Genomic DNA, 14086 nt, shown 5'->3' with positions numbered 1-14086 from the left:
GCCCCCTTCACACGTTCCTTTCCTCGGGCGGCCGGTACGGAACTCCAAGAATCTCAAAAATCTGCTTCTCATCGTGCCCTTCGATCAACGTCCCATCGTTAATTCGTTGTCGTCCACGTCCCCTCATGACGTCCTTGAATAATCCGTGCTGGTTCAGCCTCATCTGCTTCTTCCCTGCCAGGAACCTCATGCTCCGATTAAAGAGGTCGTTCCCAGTGAAGTAGATCAATGCTGCTCCTAGCTCCGCCCATGGTACAAAGAGGAAGTCGATCCGGCGCCAAACATTAGCACCTGGCAAGGCAGATGCTCCATGCCACTTCGACGAGCCGTCATCCGAAAAACTGCCACTAGCAAGTACCACTTTCAAGAACCCTTGAGCCATCAGTCCAGGGATAACAGCATCCAGCATCAGGGTACGAATATGGCTGATACCAGCCTCGGGCATCTGTCGAATCCGTTAGTCTGCTCCTCTATTTACAGATTCCCCCGAAAACAGTAACCACGTTCCAAGGAAGAAGAGAACTCACGAAGATGATGCAGTCAATGTCCCCCGAATCTTTGCTGCCTCGTCTATAAGAACCTCCGATGATCAATTGAAGATTTGGATCTGCAGCTTTGAGTGCTTTCTCTACTACCGCAGCGTGCTGCTCGACCTCGCCGCGAGGGATCCTCTGCAGGAAGTCATCATAGTGCTCGATGCCCACTCGTTGATTTACGTTCAGGTCGGCTTTCTCATAGACTTCTGCTAGGCATCGATAACCTTGCGCGATCCACTTCTGGGCGGTTGTCTCGCCGGCGCCATACACCCCCATGAAGAGCTTGACAATCTGATTCCTAGGATCATTCTGCGCGTACTCGAGTCGTCTATATTTTCCAGTAGAGACGATTTCTTCGATCTGCAACGCAATGCTCTCGCCAATACCGACCGCACGAGCTTGATGGCTGGTTCGAATCAACTCGCCTTGCTTCCGAAGTTTTCCTATTGCTTGCCGAAAAGCTCTTGTTCGCCACTGATCACCTGTTCGACCATAGGATGTTGCCATCTTTTGCAACTTCTGCATTGTTTCAGCATTCGGATTCTCGCTTTGGGTTTTTCCATCATGGCTTTCCATGCACAGGAATCCGGCGGCCTTCATGGGTGCTCTTCCATTGCTGTGTTCCTTGTTCAGGACGAGTTGAGATTCAGCTCCATCATCACTCCCGGAGTCCTCATCAGAATCAAGATGCAGACCGGCGCCATTTTGGACATCCTTTATCGCAATATCGAGTGGATCCTCATCAATATTTCCTTCAGGTTTCGACTTCAGTGTCTTGGGGCCCATTCCAAATTCGCGGCGAAGCTGAACGTTACTATCTGGTTCATTGGCAATCGGAAGCGATTTGTCTGCCCTTGGACCCTGAACGTTTGCTCTGCTGTCTATGTCAGGTGCAGCAATGCTACGACCTGTCTCTCTGATCGCATCTGAGCCTGGTACTTGAAAGCGGCGCCAACGCGTTTCTACAAGAAATCCAGATTTCCAGCATTCAAAAAGCCACTTTTGGCGCAAAAGAACCGAACCCTTCTATGGCAATTGTCAGCGTTGCAATCGTGAAATGAAGTGGCCACAAACCGGAATCTGTTTCGAAGGGAAAGATTTGGCTACTACTGTCACATCGAGGTCGTCCTGGGTGACGATGATGTGTGTGACTTCTTCACAGAACTTATGTGCCCACTGAGCACCATACTGGATAGACTGGTGGATGCGGATGCGGGCACCGGAATCATCATCATTATTAGGGACAAAAACTGACGATGCATTAGCCAGCTGAAGGGTGGCCATTGGACATTTACCATACAGAATACAAGTCCTTTGAATATCTGTTCCTCAGGGAGGATGGGCCCTATCTTGATCCGCTTTGGTAAGGGTTTCAACCTGGGGAGGCCCGACCCATTCATTCGTTCCGCTAGATTCGAAAGGTCTGTTATGTTTCTTTTCCGCCGAGTCTTCAGCTTTCCGGATGGGTCCAACACGGGAGAGGATGCCCTAGGGCGAGAAGATTGCAGTGCCGGACTCTGCTCAGGCCGAGGGATGGTTTGTGACAGCTTCCTCTTCCGTTGGTTTCCATCCATCTCACCCCTATTTTTGGTTGATTCGGTCCTAGGTGCTTTGGTATTGGGTATGGGTGGAGGCCTTTTGAGGGACTGTTTTGGCAAATACATTTCCGTTTTGCCGTCCGCATCGTCGAGACTGTCTAGGTGATACAAATCTTTGAAGAATTGATCTTTTTCTTTCTTCTTCTCTTCTGAGGACAACATCTTTGGCATATGTCGATGGTGGCATGGATTTGTCTGTTGTGGATGTGGGTTATTTCTATATACATTGCCGCATGCAGCGCAGGTAGTGACAGGAATCTGACTTCGCAGGTTGGTTCTCAATAACGGACCTCCCAGTGAATCAAGGCGGGGTGAGGTGGGACGAGCCGTTGTCTGTTTGTTACTCTACCCATTCACAGCTGAACACGATATTGACGCGCTGTCACATGACGCCAAGCAATCTTTCTGTAGAGAGCTTAAGCTGCAGTTGACTTGAAGCTCATAGAGTTTCACACTCACATGCCTGAATAAAGGTCGGGGGGTGATCAGTAGAGAGGCCATCAAGTCCGACCTTCAGTCCTTCGCATAATGGGCCGCAAGGACGTCCTCAGTCTCTTCGTCTCCCTTACACTACGCCCTCATAGCCGCTGCCTTTTGCGACTTCAAAATTTATCACGCAATACCTCAAGCTCGAATTCGCCGAGGACGGACAAAGCCCGAATCGAAATCAAGAAACCAACAATCCCCCTCCATGTAGGTCTGGACCGAAACCCTGAAAACCTCTCGGCTATTTCGAGAATTCCAATCCCACGAGGAGTGACGGGCGAGACATTCACCCCCTCGGTCCTAGCCCGCCCGCTCGGTCTCGAACGTCCCCCACGACCTGGTCAAAACAGTCCCATTGACAATCGCACCCTCCGCGAAAGACACGAAGAATTCACAAGCTACGAGAAGGCACTCGAGCGGCGGCGGGTCTACCTGCGGACTTTCTTCCGTCCTTACTTTCAAGAATGGCGACGGGTTGACCATTTTAAGGGGAAAAGTTTTGTCTCGAATGCTCGATTGTTCAAACGTGAAAAGGCACTTTACTTTCCCAACATTTGGGGCCAAACGCTGGCCAAAGAAGGTGATGGACCTCAAGGCGGACGTGACACGACTCCCCTTCTGATGGGCAAGATTTCTGTCATAGCTATGCAATCGGGCCATTGGGCGGAAGAACAGGTCGACACCTTCGTCAGCGTCAAGAATAATCCGGAACTGAACGAAATGATCGAAGAAAGCAAAGGTCAGCTGCAGAGAGTGGATATCAACCTTCAAGGTGACTGGATACGGGCTTTGCTCGTGAGAATGTTCCGTGGGCGTCTGAGAAAGACGATACCAGAAGAACGTTGGAGCAAGTATTTCACGATCAAATTGCCCCGGGATATTCGCCGCGGGCTTAATGATGAAGTGCGCGACGCGATGGGTCTCCTCAACTCTCAAGTCGGATATGTATATCTGGTAGACTCAAGCTGCAAAATTCGATGGGCAGGGAGCGGTCATGCATGGGAAGGAGAGGTTGAAGGTCTGAATGCGGCAGTTCGGAGACTGCTTCAAGAGGAACAAGATCTAGGACAGACATCCTCCCGAATTATAACCAAGTCCGTCACTCCAAAACCAAAAGCACCAACGGCGGAGATCAACAAGTCGACGGTAACCACCAAGAAGCGCAACGCCATGCCCGCGGCTATCACAGCATGAGCATGATTCCAATACCGATCGCGATTCCCAAAGCATCCCAATGCGGCGCCTCATCCCACCCACGAAACACACGCATTATTGCTCACAATTTTCCGGCCTCGTCCTAAATTTTCACGGCAGAGAATTAGCAATCCGTCACCCCCTGAGGATACGCACTCTTGCATATATCCGTAAAAGGGACACAAGGGGGCAACTGACCCACACTTCGGACATGGCTGGTCCGCCTCTGCCCCGTCAAGGATCTCATGTTGAACTTTACACTTCTTCAGATCCGTCACTTTCACGCTGCCGGTTCCTAAAGGAGATTTCTTGGGACTTGATGCTCTGTCGCACATCGAGTGGACATAGTACGGTGCTGGCCGGGCTGTGCCGGGACAGCAACTGAAGTGGTAGGTGTAGTATATGCACATATCGTCCGAGGTTCGCGTCTCGAATTGGAGGTCTGCAGAAAGCGACGGGGAGATGGCTGAAGGTGTCTTGGGTGCGTTTTTTCGGTCCGAGATTGAGAAAATTCGAGAGTGGCGGAAGGGTCGACCCCCGGGTGTGGTGAGTTGAGAATATTCCGGCGAGCGCTGACAATGACGGGACCAACTATGGCCGCTTGTCTCTAGAATATGTTCGCAAGAGATGGTCTTGCACCCTGTTGTCGTTTGGGGTCTGGAAGTCCGGTTCGCGGTCTGATGCCAGTTCCGGTACGGACTCTTCTGCTGAGAAGAACTGGAGAGATTGATATTCCATATCCTTATATGCGCATGGGCGATAGTTTGCTTTCGCCGGCGACGTGGGCTTCTGCGCCGACTCTGTCTCACAGACTCATGAGGATCTCTATGCTCATTGTTCTCCAGAGACGGCGCGCGAACCAAATTGCAGAATTTCAATGGTGGGTTTTGGCAGGGACGTTTGCAGCCACGACGACAGCCGTTTCCTTCTGTCTTTTTTTTTTTTTTTTTTTTCGTATTGCCTTTGTTATGACGTTGAGAATGGATCCAGCCCAGCCCAGCCGAGACAATGGAGAAGTCTGTGCAATTTTACGAACGGAGTATTTCAACAACGGCGGACCCGGAACAAGAGGGATATAAATCCAGGGTGTTGTCCACGGGTGGCCGAAGTCGAGGGAAGGTATGTATGGCGGGACACAAAAAGGTTCTAGTATTGAAAATGGGGAAAGGACGGATGATGTATGCAGGGCCACATGGGAAAACAAAAAGCTAAGTAGTAATATGAATAGATTGGGAAGGGGATTGGGATTCTAAAGGATGCCCGTTTACCAAGGCACCCACAAGGGAATGTTTGATGAAACCCTGTGGCCAATCGCCTAAGTACTCCACTTGCACAGGGTCCATTGACGGGGAGAGAGGAGGGGGAAAAAAGAAAAAGAGAAAGATACAAGAAGGAGACGAGGACGAGGATGAGGACGAAGCAGCCTTGGGACCTTCGTTCATTAGCTGAATGGGCCTACCATTCTCTCCCAACGTGGTCGCGGAATTTTCGACTTTTCGCCTCCTCGCCTTGTTTATGCTGCCCTTGTTCCTGGCAGCCGGCATACTGGGTACAGCAGACACCATGTGTACCAAGCCGACATTATTATTCCACGTACCTCTCTCCCTTTGACACCGGACCTATTACGTAGCCCGTGGACATTTTCTAACCTGTATATATGCATGCATGCATACCGACGACCTTAAAGCCCCCCCATTCAGCTCCAGGGACGTTAAGGTGCGTGCATTGCCGTGCGCAGAGAGGATCTAGTCAGTCCTCTACTTGGGAGAAGAAGACCAAGTACTGGGTAGTCGAGCACAGAGGCAAAGGCGGGAAACCGGGAGCGGGATTTTTGCCTCCCCCCCTCCATGGCGGGACAGGACAGGACAAGATGGACAAGCCCAGCAAACTAATGGTGGTCTGTGTGTCTGTTGCGTGTGCGTGCCAAATGCCACCGCCAACATGTTACATTGGTCGAAGAAAAGGGTCTTGAATGGTCCAAAATGGTCTCAGCGTCTCTCTCCCCGAGGGGGAATGAGCGCATGTCGGTTCCCTGTTCTGGCTACAACATACACCGATACATCATCCGGAAAAAAAAAAAGCTTGACAGGAATAATTTTTTTTCATGGTTCATCAGTCTTCAGTCTGGTCTTGTTACATGCTTTGCCGTCCTCTCGAGTCCCCTGAGAATCTCTCACTCACGCGCAGTCTTTGGTTCCCAGTTCAGCCGGAATGTTTAACCCCCCCCCCCTCTCCCCCAAAGCGCTTCCTTCTCATTAGCAACTCTTCCGGGCCCTGACGTTTGCCGATTAGGAGGCGGGACCTCCCTAAAGTTCTACAAGTAAGCCTAGGTATTATCTCACGAGAGCTGGCATCTTTCTTTCCTTTTCCCGACGGTTTCTCTCAAGCGATCCCGGACCTTCCCATGCGGGACGCGCTGAGCGAAAGCGCGCCAGCGGTCTCAAGTACATACAAGTATATCCATGCGATGGGAAGTACGCAAAAGCGCACGTACCTATTAAGCGTCGAGGCATATACCTCGAGCAGAGGGAAAAAGAAGTGCCTGGTCGCATTGTTAGCTACAATCCATTCATACTTCCGTACCTTGGAACGCTTACAATGCAGAACGGGAGATGGAGCGATCTGGGATCCATGGCCCTCGTATAAAGGCCGTTATTATATTTCATTCGTGCGGGAAGTGGCCGGAACAAGCGAAACGCAGGGAAGCGAGAATTGCGAGCCGAAAAGCCGTGCGAAGGAGATGAATGTCAGATGGAGAATTGGTACGAATATAATACTACGTACTTACGTACTTGGTAGGGTGTGGTACCGGGGTACCAAACACACACGTACACATGAGTACTCCTTACTCCATATTAGGTCCAAGGAGGAACAGAATTGCACTCCACGGTTGATGTGATGTGACGCGCGTCCCGTCTGTTTGCAAAGGAGGGAGAAGATGCAAGACAATACTACGTAGGCAAGGCAAGACAAGGTCCCCAAAGAAAGGCAATATAAGAAGACATTGTTTCAAGTCCTCGGGTTCCCGTTCGCAAAGCTTCTACTTGTTACGTCCGCAGGCGATCAAAAGGTCCTCCTGGGTGGCTCCGGAAGGAAGGGTTATTACTGTACTTGTACAAGCAGGTATCTCGCAGAGACTGGACGAACGAGCCAAACGCCAAACGCCTTGATGCGGAGCGAGTGGCGCCGTTTGGGCCTTCCAGGGAATCCCGCCTGCTGGGCGACGGGCCGTGTTATCCGAACAAGGTCTTTTGGGCAGAATACCAATCCGCACCTCCGATCAGGTACCGTAGTATTACGCCGTCCCATTCGCAGGAGGAAAGTAGTAATACCTGCCTGTTGTTTGGCAAGGCTCTATAAAGGCCAAGGCTGAACCCGGTCAGGGTGAGGTGAGAAAAATACGGACCACCCCGATCTGGGGGAGCAACACAACACAGAGAAAAGGATTTCCCGTGGCAATGGCAAGGGCGACTCGCCTTCACTCGCTCTTGGACTGCTCATTCATTTGCAACGACTTCATCGTGCAAAGACCATATTCTACTGTCTCCGCTCGGTGTCCTGGAAAGGGATCTTGCTGGGAAGCGTCGATATATACAAACACTATGACGCAGAGCAGGGGAATGAGAAATTTGCAATGCACAGTGACAAGCAATAGATTGACGTTGTTGCATTGAATGGCTGCGTGCGCCGTGCACCAAACCCAGATCCCGCAATCCATCTCCCAGGCGCCATATTGATCTTATAAATAAAGCTCTGCAAAACATGTCGCTAGCTTTGCTTCCCGACCAGCTTCGTGACAATATTGTTACAAGCACATCTTGCAGACCACGCCGAAAGCGGCCCCTTCCCTTCGATAGAGTGATAAAGTCAGATGCGGCCACTCAGTTTCATGTCTGATGTTGCAATCTCCTGCCCATCTGGATTCTCCTGCAAGCCCGCTTCAGAATGCGAGTAACCGGATGACTTTTGATTTCTTCTTCTTATATCTGCCTCCCTAAATGCATTGACACCGTCTCAGAGGATAGTCCTGCTTGGACCTGGTATGCATGTAAGGACAATTCCTTAGCTGTTTTCAAGTCTTGAAGCCTGTCCAACCACACATTGATTTTAGTTTGACGGGAACCCCTAGTCAGTGACTAGTAGATCTTCGACGGTGCGCTAAAATGTGAACTCTTTCTGAAAATGCTGGCTCCAATGTCCATATGTGGTGTCCATAGAGTGCAGGAATATCGCTGAGCTGGGCGCCTTGAGAAGCTGAACCACCGACTTGAACGGGTGGACATTGATGGGATCCTCGAAACCCTGATGAGGTTGGTGCCCTCGAATGCACAACACCCGATAGCTGTCTTCAAGTGGTGCCATCACCATTGTGTGCTACTAGCTGAAATAAAGCAGGATCAGGAAACAAAATGCGATGAAGCTCCCGAGAATGATTCCGTCTCTTCGCCTCTTTGACCCGATCCTCTGAATCAACCCATTCACACCGGGAATCTGGGCCGCGGCACTGGTAATACGTCGATTGATGCTCGCCAGAGTCTCTCTCTGGATGCCAAAATTCTCGTTGATGGCATACGCTTGAGATAATACCCCGTCAATAACATTATGACTTTGGTCCAGTCGAGTCCGTTCTTGGAGCATGTACTCGGCTTCGGCCTCGGCTGGATTGGACGATCGAAAGGCGTCAATGTCGGATCGCACATTCGCGAGAAGATGTTGACGGTCTCGAGCTTCCGAAATGGAGCCTTTCAAGCGGCGAAGTTCCTGACGGTGTTCGCTGAGGACTTCGCGGTGGCGGGAGAGGTTATTCTGCTTGAGGCTGGATGTGCTCAAGGCGCTTTCGGAGTCGAGTAGGCGGGCGAGTTGGGAGACTAATCCTTCACGCTGTATGTCCCAAACTATTAGAATGGAAACCGAGAAACCGGAATGATCGAGCAGTGTCTCCCACCTTTTCGAGCAACTCTTGTATTTCCGCTTCGTTCCTTTGTTCATCGTCTGACGGTGTTGGGGGCAGATTGGGAGTGGAGGCATATTGTGAATAGGTATGGAATAGAGCTTCAGTCTTGCAAAGTCAATCAGTCATATGGCAGATCTCCAAGGCAATATAGCCAACATACCTGGCTTTCCAGCGTCCTGATCTGTTGACGTAGTTGCGCCCATCCCGTAGTGGTTGCCATTGCAGGAGTCAGTCTCGCAAGGGATGGGGAACAACCTCTGGTCTGCTATCAACTATAACCGTGGATACATCACTGTGCTCATCGTTCCCAAGTTGTCCATCGAGAGCAACTTTTCGACGTGAATTATAAGGTGATCTCGTCGTTGCAGGCACTCGATCTTCGAAGTTCCCACCATGTCCTCCTGACCTTGCCTGACCAGGCCAACTCGCGCAAGTGGCATTAGCGGAACTTGCCGCAGCTCTTACACGTGATCAACAAATCTTGGCATTAATCGGGCCTTGCGCACAACAATTTTCCAGTCCGCGACCGACAACGACATCAAATCTGCAAACGCTCCTCACGAACCTCGACATCGACAAGTTTACTAATAAGCCAAGATGGTGTGCACCCCTTCCCGCGTCTTTGCCAAAATAGTTTTGCTGACAAGCCATAACGCAGTCGACCAACGCCAAAGTCAAACCCGGCCAGCTCTGGGGCAAGTCCAAAGACGACCTGAAGAAGCAACTCGACGAGCTCAAGACCGAGCTGGGACAATTGCGCGTGCAGAAGATCGCCGGCGGTGCCTCATCAAAATTGACAAGAATGTATGCAGCAGATCGACGGGGAATTCAAAAACGACCCCCTTCCTCTCGAGCCCCAAAGGTCGTCAGAATGCCATTGAGGACTTGAAGTACTGATCATATGGGTTATACAGACACGACCTCCGCAAGTCCATTGCCCGCACCCTGACCGTGATCAACGCAAACCAACGCCATCAACTCCGTCTGTTCTATGCGAAGAAGAAGTACCTGCCCCTCGATCTGCGACCCAAGTTGACCCGCGCAATCCGTCGCCGACTGTCGAAAAAGGACGCCAGCAGGGTCACGGAAAAGCAAAAGAAGAAGCAGACGCACTTCCCCGCACGAAAATACGCTGTCAAGGCCGAGTAAGGTGCCAGTAGTGAGTGGGAGGAGAGGATGGTCCAAAGGCTTCGGGTGAAATGATCATTGGGTGAGAGACGTCACTCGGAACAACGGTGACGGTGGTTTGTGGTTCGAACGGCTATGTGATGAAGAGGAGCTTTCCCAGCTCCGGTTTATGCGCTTTGTCTTAAGCTGTCTGTGGATGTCGAAAGACACAACGAAATGGCTGGCGGGTTTAGGGCCTGTGTCATGCGTCGCCGAAATGACAATGAAAAAGACGAACTCAATATTTACTTGAAGACGGTTACAAAGTATTTCGATACGGTTGTCATTGGTGTTCAGAACCGAGCACGTCGCGCTCTGCAGCTCTGGCCAAAATCCACCCTGCGGAGTATTGTGATCTACTTGTGAACCTTATCCCAAGGCATGAGCACCCAACTCCCATCGCAGACACATCTCATGAGTAGCATAGCAACTTGTCTAGGCCACTCCCGAGGCGGCACATTGACATCCTCACTGTAACTCCCGCATCTCAAGCATTTTCTGACCATCAGTTGCCCTGGCCCGTTAGGTTCCGCCACGCCCTTTGAAATCGGTCTCTTTCGATGCACATCGTAGATGACCTCTTTCTTACCGGAGTCTCCATCGGTGCTCTGTCGACCCAGGATATCGTGATTCAAGAAGATATATTCCAAATCGACATGATCGATGAACAGCTTGACTCGATCGATCAACATCTTGGCCCGGAGTCCCTGAGCGCTATTGAACAGCGTGTTGAGCAGCACCTTGACCGTCCCTTGGTACGACTGGTGCACAATTCCCGTGGCCATCATCTCGAGCTGGCGGACAGCTGTGGCGGCCATGTCCCTGTCCACGTCGCCCACCGCAGACCATCTGTATTCAAGAAGTGCCTCCATGGCTTGGAACGACAGGCCCTTCCCGGATGTTTGTTGTTGGATACATTGTAGCACTTGCAAATGGTGATTTGATTTCGGTTCTGTGTTTTTCGCGTAGGCCCTGACGGCTCTGACAAAAGCGATCAGAAATATGCGCGAAGTATGACAGTTCAGAAGTAAGGCGACGAGACCCTGGCTCCCATCGCCCAGTGAGTCACCCGCTCTGCCAGGATCTTTCTCATCGAACATTTCCGGGTTCGTCTCCCGATCGCCTACCTCCAAAATGGTGCTAATGATAAATCTCATAAGCGATAAACCCCACCGGAGATTCGAGCAGAGCAGATCTGTCAAGTCTTGGCTCATGACGAGCTGAATATTCTGCACATCTCTCATGGCCATGAAAAGTAGGGTTGCAGTCTGTCGGATGTTGTTGACCAACCAAGCCCACTGTGCGCTCAGTGACCAACAGCCATTTCTCCTATCGGTGGAGGCAATTGAAGGCAGTTGAGGACAGTTCGCCGCCAGACTTGCATGGTAAGACAGGACTCTTCCCATTACGGTCTTATGGATAACCTTTTCGAGTTCCGAGCCTTCAGTCCTTTCGTGTACAAAGTCGCTATCGCGAAAGAGCGTTCGATACACGGTCGAAATCACCGTGGGGATGAGTTCGGTCGGAACTGACTGTGAAACACACATGAGGATGTCGTCAATGGTGGCGTTGGACCAGCATGCTCGCGCGAAGGTGAGGTTCAGGGATGCAATGGCCACGTCGATGTTTGGATCTAGCGGCTGCAGTGATTGAGGTTGTCCTAACTGGTATTCCATGGAGAAAAGTTGCGTTTTCCCGTCCGGCGCCAGATCTGCCCTGACACAGGTGTTAGGAGAGAAGGCTGGCGTGAGAATAAACTCAGCGTAAGGAAATGCAAATCCAGATTGAGACATGGATGTGGTCTCCTGGGCCAACGAGGCATAGGACATTGGCGATAGGTCCTCTGAGCTTAAGAAATCAATGCGGTTTTCTTGCGTTGTGACGACGATCGCCTGGACACCGTCCACATGGTGAATCGTCGTGATAACCTGTTCCTCTTTATCTGGTAGCCTCTGAAGAGAGTAGGTAGACTTTGATGCGGTCACCCCGGGACCTATGGATGGTAGGGCATCAAATAGCGGGTGCAGCTTTTGTTGGACGGGATTGACCGCCCACCTCTTGATCATGCTCGATACCAAGAAGCCCGCGTCTGGAATATTGACAGTTCTATTGACACCGGTACAGATGGCAAGAATTGTGGGAGGCATCTGGACCGCCTTTTCAACATCAGAAGTGCGCACAACTTCGAGATGGCTAAGTAACCACGAATCTGGGTCGTATGAATCAGGAAGAGTGGGAGACCCAGAGGGCTGTGACGAGACATGGTTGGAAATTGATTCGACAGTCAGGACCGGCAAACCCTCGACAGCCTGCTTCACTTCATTCCAATCTATCGAGAGGAAGTAAACTGAGATGACCTTTTTGAACGAGTGCAAGGTGATCAGCATCTTTCCTTCGAGGGTGGGGGCAAAGCTGGCGTGACTGTAAAGCATATCGTCTGGTGGCGACAATTGCTTGGTGACCTTGGAATACTGTCCGTCACCCCTCTGGAAGCAAAGCGTGAAGAGGCCATTGCGGTGGACGATGGCAACAGCACGATGCCAATATGGGCCGAGCGGTTTGGCTCTTGCATTGGTATGCTGCCATCGGTCGTCACCCTTGAATGCGTTGATAACAACATTTCTTGGTCTTTCTTGCCGATCCTGGTTTAACCACGTCATACCAACCGGCTGGGAATACTCGTCGCCATCATCCAGAGCGCCTTGACGAGCAAGGATCAGGCGGTTGATGGCGAGCGGAGAGTTGTGATATACCCATATCCTTCCCTTGACATCGACCACGGCAAGTTCACCTCCGTTTGGGCTCCAAGCCAAACTGGCGGCGTCTTCGAAGAGGGTGGTCAAGGAGTGTCTTTCATGGAGACCCCACGACTTTGATTCATAGTTATAACGAATGCACTCCAGATAGACAGTGGATCCATCATCGGATATGCTGGCAAGGTGGCCATGTCTCGACCATGCTATACGCTCCAGACAGCCACAATACCAACGGCGGGAGAGTTTGTCGACGACTGCTGGGTTTGGAGGAAGGGCAACGTTTGAGACAGCATTCAGATCGGCGGTCGCCTCGATTTGTTGAATTTGCTGCTGCAGCGAGTTTTGGTCGAAGAAAGACTCGGACGCAAAATCGTCTGCCTGGTCTTGATCCATTTGATTGGGCAACCTGGAGATATTGGCATAGCATCAGACCCTCATCGGCAACTTATAGTTTGCCCAAAGGAATCATGGCGTCTTGGGTGGGTTGTAGATCGGAAGAGGAGAAGCGGAGTTGCGTCCAACTCAAAGTGTCAGGCTATACCGGGTAGTGATTTTTGAATTGACTCGAATCAGCCAGATGTGAAGTAGGATATTCAGGAGCCGCTAAGTTGGAAAGGGAGTGTGTCGTGGACAATGGAAGTCAATGGGTCTTTTTTTTGCGAAAGGCTGAAACAGGTGGCCAGCGGCTAGGACGAGAAAAGAGCTCACTAGCCACAAGCCACAGGGGAGCCTCCGGGGGGGGGAGGGGTCCTTTCTAGGCGGTAGCCGCGGTAACAGTAGCGAGAATGACGTTTCTAAGTAAGGTTCACGTTGTTGACTGGTGAGGCCCCTTGGCAGTCACCGCACATCGGTGAGAGTCAGGCACACAACGGCCCCTAAGAAGCGCCCCTGGCCAATCGCCTCGCCGGCAGCAGGGCTCGAGGGTGAGGGCTGCGCATGCCACCAACCTAGTGGCCCCAGGCATTAAGCATTCCACTCTCCATGCTCCATGCCCCTCGTTGCCCCCGTTCTGCCCCATTGTGCTGTTGTGCAGCTGCAAGCAAGCCGGTCAAACAGAGTTTGGGCCACAAACCACCAAACCGCCAAACCCGCCAAACCACACCACATCCCGGCGTCGGGCATCTGTCAGGTCCAAGTGCAAACAGCCAAAACAGCCGCTGACGCTGGCTACGAGGCCCCAAAGAGCCCCCCCCCCCTGGCTCCTCCCCTGCTCTTCCCGTTGTTCGCTATCTGCTGTCCATTTCCCAGTTCAGTCTCGACTCCTCCCGGCCAGCCTCATCCTCCAACTACCTCCCAAACTGCACCTCTCAGCTCATCCTTATCCAATTTACTCTTCACTTGACGCCCTGTCGACTCTTCACTCTCTCTCAAGTTCAGAATAACAACCTTATTGTC

At 51.5% G+C, this 14086-nt stretch overlaps 5 protein-coding genes across 5 annotated transcripts; 2 read left to right on the top strand and 3 right to left on the bottom strand.

Moving 5' to 3' along the window:
- Nucleotides 1-7: 7 nt before the first annotated feature.
- On the bottom strand, nt 8-1322 carry A1O5_08708 (DNA polymerase IV; the record flags this gene model as incomplete). The annotated part of the gene is made up of 2 exons (XM_007749289.1): nt 8-445; nt 528-1322. The coding sequence occupies 2 exons, from the start codon at nt 1320-1322 to the stop codon at nt 8-10; spliced, it is 1233 nt and encodes a 410-aa protein (XP_007747479.1).
- A 1340-nt stretch (nt 1323-2662) lies between these two features.
- Nucleotides 2663-3814, top strand: A1O5_08707 (uncharacterized protein; the record flags this gene model as incomplete). The annotated part of the gene is made up of 1 exon (XM_007749288.1): nt 2663-3814. The coding sequence occupies one exon, from the start codon at nt 2663-2665 to the stop codon at nt 3812-3814; it is 1152 nt and encodes a 383-aa protein (XP_007747478.1).
- A 4377-nt stretch (nt 3815-8191) lies between these two features.
- Nucleotides 8192-8988, bottom strand: A1O5_08706 (uncharacterized protein; the record flags this gene model as incomplete). Its single annotated transcript, XM_007749287.1, has 3 exons — nt 8192-8695; nt 8760-8873; nt 8929-8988. 3 exons carry the CDS (start codon nt 8986-8988, stop codon nt 8192-8194), a joined length of 678 nt encoding a protein of 225 aa, XP_007747477.1.
- A 377-nt stretch (nt 8989-9365) lies between these two features.
- On the top strand, nt 9366-9917 carry A1O5_08705 (large subunit ribosomal protein L35e; the record flags this gene model as incomplete). Its single annotated transcript, XM_007749286.1, has 3 exons — nt 9366-9368; nt 9427-9572; nt 9683-9917. 3 exons carry the CDS (start codon nt 9366-9368, stop codon nt 9915-9917), a joined length of 384 nt encoding a protein of 127 aa, XP_007747476.1.
- A 374-nt stretch (nt 9918-10291) lies between these two features.
- A1O5_08704 (uncharacterized protein) lies at nt 10292-13084 on the bottom strand (the record flags this gene model as incomplete). The annotated part of the gene is made up of 1 exon (XM_007749285.1): nt 10292-13084. The coding sequence occupies one exon, from the start codon at nt 13082-13084 to the stop codon at nt 10292-10294; it is 2793 nt and encodes a 930-aa protein (XP_007747475.1).
- Between the last annotated feature and the right edge of the window lie 1002 nt (nt 13085-14086).

The sequence above is a fragment of the Cladophialophora psammophila genome, assembly GCF_000585535.1.
Source record: "Cladophialophora psammophila CBS 110553 chromosome Unknown aczJe-supercont1.14, whole genome shotgun sequence".
Lineage (NCBI taxonomy): Eukaryota > Fungi > Ascomycota > Eurotiomycetes > Chaetothyriales > Herpotrichiellaceae > Cladophialophora > Cladophialophora psammophila.
This window is presented reverse-complemented; position numbering and strand designations above follow the sequence as displayed.